The 6,914-nt window shown below is 34.3% G+C and overlaps 1 protein-coding gene across 1 annotated transcript in view; it reads left to right on the forward strand.

Moving 5' to 3' along the window:
* Window positions 1-6,399, forward strand: part of LOC133185921 (mitochondrial potassium channel ATP-binding subunit-like) — a 28,986-nt gene extending 22,587 nt beyond the window's left edge. Inside the window, exons 14-18 of the mRNA XM_061321215.1 lie at window positions 2,005-2,076; window positions 3,817-3,995; window positions 5,631-5,689; window positions 5,785-5,873; window positions 6,017-6,399. Coding sequence (XP_061177199.1) covers window positions 2,005-2,076; window positions 3,817-3,995; window positions 5,631-5,689; window positions 5,785-5,873; window positions 6,017-6,130 — 513 coding nt within the window. The 3' untranslated portion in view covers window positions 6,131-6,399. The remainder of the gene's footprint in view (window positions 1-2,004; window positions 2,077-3,816; window positions 3,996-5,630; window positions 5,690-5,784; window positions 5,874-6,016) is intronic.
* The last annotated feature ends 515 nt before the right edge of the window (window positions 6,400-6,914 follow it).

The following is a 6,914-nucleotide window of genomic DNA, read 5'->3' on the forward strand; positions in this document are numbered from 1 at the left end:
GTAATCTTACTGGGTTTCATTTATCAATTTTGCTTCAATGCATCACTCTTCACCACAAGGCTCTGCACAACCTTTTGAATTTGTATGATTGAATTTAGTATTTAACCATCAGTTAATGCTAATAACTCGAGGGTGTATTGAGACTCAGAAAGCGGAAATTTTAAGGAAGTGGAAACGTAAATATAATCATGATAATGTATCCAATAAAAACACCTTGTCTATTTTAAGGAATCCCATTAGGTCTTTAAATTTGTTGTTGACCTAGATGTTGATGACAACACCATTAGAAGATGGTTAGTGGGCAATGTAATTTTGAATTCACCTGAGTTCCCTGGGTAACCTACATGTGTTTTTCTCATTTTTTACATCTCCAAGAACTAGACCAATTTCAACCAAACTCTGAAGCTTAGTCTCCTTAGAATGACAGAGATTCTTCATCATCAACTGAAAGTCAAAGGGGAGATAATTACAAAATAAGGAAAATAGACTGGGGCCCATTTAAATTTGTTTTAAAGGAACCACTGTGCCAGAAATAAGAAAAACTTTTGTGGATCCATCCTCTATAGAGGAAAATAAGATTTTGCTTAACTGTGATCGCACTAGTCAAAATGAGACCACAACAGGGCTGCAAGTTTTACATAGAATTATACATGAGGAGAAATCAAAACTACATGGCTACAAATTGCAAAATCTACTTGCAAGATTCTTCAAATTCAAATTATAGCCCCAGCTAGGACACGTCAGGTCAGTCAGGCTAATATTTTACATGCTAATGTACACGAAAAAATTCAACAAGGCTAGATATTTTCAAACATTTAAAGATCCCCACATATTGAAAAGTTAAGATCTATATTATGGTGACAAAGAAATTACTGTATTTTAACACACATGCAAGGTCTTTGCAGGAAACCAGATTGATAATGATTTTCCTTTTAGCTTTGCTGGTGACAGCTAGACCAGAAGAACTTATGCAATGGTTAGGTGTCTGTCTATCTGTCTGTAAACATTTTTTTTCAAAATGCTACTCCTCCTAGTTATAGTCTGATTTCAATAAAACTTGGTACACTAAGTTCCATCATTCTTTTTAATGGTTTTTTAGTTTGACAAATACCATAACATTGCCATGGTTACTAAAATATTCATGTGAAATTCTTTCAAAATGCTATTCCAAACACAAAGTTTTAATTTCAATTAAGCCTGGAACACAGGTATATTACACTATGGTGCACATTAAAACTTTTATGAACAATATTGATAAAAAATAGAATAATGTATCAAATTCTTTCAAAATAATATTATTGGCATGGTAATTCTATCAGATTGTAGTTGGAAGGTCATGGGTTTGTGCCCATGCCTTTACAAACCTATTAGTCTATAAAAGATAGGTTACGACTGTTCCTTTGCACTATTGAAGAAGATGTTTTGATTCTTTAGGATTAAGCCTTTAAAGCTGAGGCCCCAGGTCACTGCTGGGATTGCCATGCTAAAGAATCGTCAATGCCCAATGGCCTTGAGTGCCGACTGCTGAGTAAAGGTCTAATTTTGAAGCCTTACACCAGCAACTAGTAACATCTCGTGTGAGTGAAAAATCTCCGAAGGGACATAAAACAACAAACAATCAATCAAAATGCTTCTCCTCCTGCAGTTTTTGTCTGATTTCAGGATTAAATCCTGGTTCACGAGTATACTACTAAACTAAGACAGATAATTCTAGTTATCGGAATTGCCATAGGTACTAAAAACGAATATATATATATGTGAAAATCTTTCAACGTGCTTCCCATCCTACAGTTTTGACTTGATTGCAACAAAACTTGGTACAAGTATAGAAGACATCAGTATACATAATTCTATAAATCTTAAGCTAAAAAATTATCCAAGTTCTACCTTTTCTCTTCCTTTTATATAAGTAGAAACCAGTGGAGCTACAGTCTCATCAGAGTGTTCTAATTTGAGGTGTAATACTTTATTTCAAACAAATTTAGATTGTCTGATATTTCACAGGAACCAGTTTTATTTGCTACCTCTGTGATGGAGAACATTAGATATGGCCGTCCTGATGCCACAGATGTGGAGGTATGTAGAGCATACACTTCATGTAAATTTGGGAATACCAGAAACTGTCTTCTCATTTGTTTTTTGCAACTGTTAATGCTGATTTAATAATCGCAAACAAAGTTCTACTCGTGACGCGTAAGTGGTGCCTGTAAAATGGATGTTTGCGACCTTTCAATCAAAATTAACAATCGCAAATAACAAATGAGAAGATATTTATTCCAATTCTAATGCAATCTAGGCATTTTGTTTGATGTTTACATCTTATTGAGTTCTGTTAGATGAAATATGTCGCAGTGTTGTGTTTTTGCATCTATGTATTACAACATCACAATCAAAAGTTTTCACTCTCATTAATGCTCATTTACCAGCCTCAGACATCAGTGTATTAGCGAATCAAAATGCAGTTTACTTAACAATTGCACTGGAATATACTTCAAGCAATCTTTCCTTTGGTGCAGCTTTATTTCACAATTCTGTCATCTTAGGTGATCAAATTTCAAACTCGTATAGGTTAATCACTTGCTAAAGAATGTTGACTTACTCAATTTCAGATACTTGATGTAATATTGAACAAGAGCATGGAAAGGAAAGTTATAATTGAAATTTGTTTGAATTGTTGCAACTATTACATGTTGTCTGGTTATTTATGCCCCAATAATCAAAGATTCGGTGGCATATAGTTTTTGCCCTGTCAGTCCGTCTGTTTGTCTGCAAAAACTTTAACCTTGCCTTTAACTTTTGATTAGTTAGAACTATAGCTTTCATATTTCACATGTGTATTCCTTGTGACAAGACCTTTCTTTGGGTTCCATTATACTTGACCTTATGACCTTGGCCTTGGAGTTTGACCCAGTTTTACAAAATTTTAAGCAACTTTAACCTTTGCCATAACTTTTGAAAAGTTGGTGCTAGGGCTTTCATACTTCACAAGTGTATTCTTTGTGACAAGACCTTCTGTTGGATACCAACAACTTTGACCTTTTGACGTTGACCTTGGAGTTTGACCTACTTTTGAAAAACTTTAACTTTGGTCATAATTTTTGCATGGTTGACGCAAGGGCTTTCATACTTCACATGTGTATTCCTTGTGACAAGACCTTCTGTTGGATACCAACATCTTTGACCCTTTGATCTTGACCTTTAGTTGGAGTTTGACCTACTTTTGAAAAACATTAACCCTGGCCATAACTTTTAAATGGTTGATGCTAGGGCTTTCATACTTTACATGTATATTCCTTGTGACAAGACCTTTCTTTGGATACCAAAGCATTGACCCTTTGACCTTGACTTTGGAGTTTGATCTACTTTTACCTTAACCTTGGTCATAATTTTTGAACGGTTGATGTTACATTGTAGGACTTTCATACTTTACATGTATATTCCTTGTGACAAGACCTTCCTTTTGATACCAACAATTTTGGCCGATTGACCTTGACCTTGATTTTTCACTTACTTTTGTAAAACTTTAACCTTCTCCATATCTTTTCAATGGTTGGTGCTATGGCTTTCATATTTCACAGGTATATTCCTTGAGACAAGACCTTACTTTTGTTACCAAAATTTTTTATCTCTTGACCTGAAGTTTGACTTGCATTTGAGAACGTTTAACCTTCGCTATAAGCTGCCATATGGGGGCATCAGTGTTTCACAAACACTTCTTGTTTTTCACTGAAAACAGACTTTTTTCATTGTGAAACAGATAACCTAAAACTTTGTTGATATCGATTCCATTGATGTTTAGTTTATATTCATATCTAGGTGATAGAGGCTGCCACCCTGGCTAATGCTGATGGTTTTATTCGATCCTTTCCAGAGGGGTATAGTACAGTTCTCGGGGAGAGAGGGGTCACAGTGTCTGGGGGACAGAAACAGAGAATTGCCATAGCCAGGGCACTCATCAAAAATCCCTCCATAATGGTGCTTGATGAGGCCACAAGGTAATTTTATGTTTTATTGAAACAATAATTTTTTTTTTACTAGATGTCAAGAAAAAATGATGATCAAGAAATTGTAGCAGCATAATTTTTCTTTGTGGAATGATTACTTATACATTTGTATATAATTCAACTAGAATCTCAATCTTTACAAGTCTGTCTTTAAACAGACATATTGTGATATGGTGTGTTGTCTATCATTTGTCTGTGAGCAGTTCATTATATCAATTCAATATATCTGTAAAATATGAAAGCCCTAGTTCCCACTGTTCAAAAATTATGGTGAATGTTAAAGTTTTTCAAAAGTAAGTTAAACGTTAAGGTCAAGTCAAATGGTCAAAATTGATGGTGCCTAAGGAAAGATCTCATCACAAGAAATACATATATTGAATATGAAAGCCCTAGCACCAACCATTCAAAAGTTATGGCCAAGGTTAAAGTTTGTCAAATGTAGGTCAAACTCCAAGGTCAAGGACAAAAGGCCAAAACTGTTGGTATCCAAGGGAAGATCTTGTCAGTAGAAATACATCTGTGAAATATGAAAGCCCTAGCACCAACCATTCAAAATTTATGGCCAAGGTGAAACTTTGGTAAAATTTTGCATAAGTGGGTCAAACTTCAAGGTCAAGGTCAAGAAATCATATATGTTGGTTCCCAAAGAAAGGTCTTGTTACAAGGAATACACATGTGAAATATAAAAGGCATAGCTCTGACCAATCAAAAATTATGGGCAAGGTTAAAGTTTTTGCAAACAGACAGACCGACGGATGGGCATGACAAAAACTATATGCCCCAAATCTTTGATAATGGGGCATAAAAAATTTTTATACATGTATTCCAGATTACCCACTGGTTTACTATGTGATTTATTGTACACATCTAAAACCATGAGTCATTATGCCCCCTGTAATCGAAGATTCGGGGAACATATAATTCTTGCCTTGTCTGTCTGTCAGTCTGTTTGTCTGCAAAAACTTTAACATTGCCCATAAATCATGATTGGTTGGAGCTATGGCTATCATATTTCATATGTGTTTTTCTTTTGACAAGAACTTTCTCTGAGTACCAACATATTTGACCTTTTGACCTTGGAGTTGGACCAAAATTTTAACTTTTGAACAGTTGGTGCTAGCTAGGGCTTTCATACTTCACATGTTTATGTCTTGTGATAAGATCTTTCCTTGAGTACAAAAAAATTTGACCTTTTGACCTTGGAGTTTGATCCACTTTTGAAAAAACTTTTAATTTGGCCAAAACTTTTGAATGGTTGGTGCTAGGGCTTTCATATTTCACATATGTATTTCTTTTAACTAGACTTTCCCTTGGGTACCAACAATTTTGACCTTGGAGTTTGACCAATTTTGAAAAACTTTAATCTTGGCCACAACCTTTGAATGGTTGGTTCTAGGGCTTTCATCTTTCAGAGGTGTATTCCTTGTGAGAAGACCTTTCTTTGGATACCAACATTTTTGATCTCTTGACCTTGGAATTTGATTTGCATTTGAGAAACTTGAGCCCTTGCTACAGGCTGCCATCGTGGGCATCAGTATTTCACAAACATGTCTTGTTTTCTTTTAGAAAATCCTGTGATTAGAAATGAGTAAATTATTGTTTTTACGTGTATTTTATAAATTCCAGTGCTTTGGATGCCGAATCAGAGAAGATAGTTCAAGCAGCATTAGATAATGTAGTAAAAGGTAATCAAAGAAATTAAAACACATCTATTTTTTATCACTGAGTTTGTAATGTTTTTCTTTGCTAAAAGTTTATAACCTTTTTTTTTTCGTTGCAGGTAGAACAGTTCTAATCATAGCACACAGACTTAGTACAATCCGTGATGCTGATATAATAGCAGTCGTATCTAATGGGCAGATTGTGGAAGTAGGTCAAAAGTAGTCATATTGAATATTTAATTTTGATTTCGATTATTGTAATTGGCATCATGAGTATTCATGTCTTAGTTAAATTTTGACACTGTAAAAGATTGTACTAGTACTTGAAAAAATTTGTGGTGTCCATTGCAGCAAGGTACACATGACGAGCTCAAGAAGAAGAAGGGGTTGTACTGGGAGCTGATTAAGAAGCAGGAATTGGAGGAGGAGATTGAGACCCATCAATGGGGGAGACCTGAATTCTAGACAGAATGGGGGATTACCTGTACTGATAACACAAGAGGATAAGAAATGTGATTTTAGAATTGAAGGACAGAATTAGAGAGTTACATTTAGAATAAAACCACAGTCTCACACAGTGAGTGGTAATCACACCACGCTTGACAGAACACCCCCACATAGATTTAATGACTATATTACACATATATACTATGGTTCCTGTAATTGTTAAATGTGCCAATAAAGTGGGTGGACATTGATGAGAATTATTATTAAAATATTTTTTTTGTTTTAAACAGACTTAGTTTTTACCATAGATATAAGAATTATGAACCATCTGAGTGACCCTTTGGTAGTCATGAAGTGTTTATTTTTAATCAAGATTGAAGCAATATTCATGACGTTGGGTGCTATGCATTAATGTTTAGAGTGGGCAGTATGTTTCACTATTTATAATTCATAGTATACTCATTTGTAATTCTTCTAGTTTTTGAATTAACTGGTGGGTGTAAATACAAATTTTAGAACATGACAATGTTAATCTTATTTTTTGTTCTTACACCCACCTAAGTAAAAAATTAGAACATGATATTATGAAAATGATGAATTGAAATATAAAGTACTGAGTAATGAAATACACATTAATATTTAAAATAGTATTAGCATATTAAATAGATGCATTCACATACTTAAAACAATTCATTTTTACTCTGGTAAGAAGACATTGGTGTACTGTATATATATATGAAACATGCAACCGAAGTAATCAGAATTTTAAATGTCAACTATACATGTAAAGTGTGTAAAAAAA

Source organism: Saccostrea echinata, unplaced genomic scaffold (assembly GCF_033153115.1).
Source record: "Saccostrea echinata isolate AGI-Se365-2 ecotype Australia unplaced genomic scaffold, CSIRO_AGI_Sech_v1 ptg000001l, whole genome shotgun sequence".
Taxonomy (NCBI): Eukaryota; Metazoa; Mollusca; class Bivalvia; order Ostreida; family Ostreidae; genus Saccostrea; species Saccostrea echinata.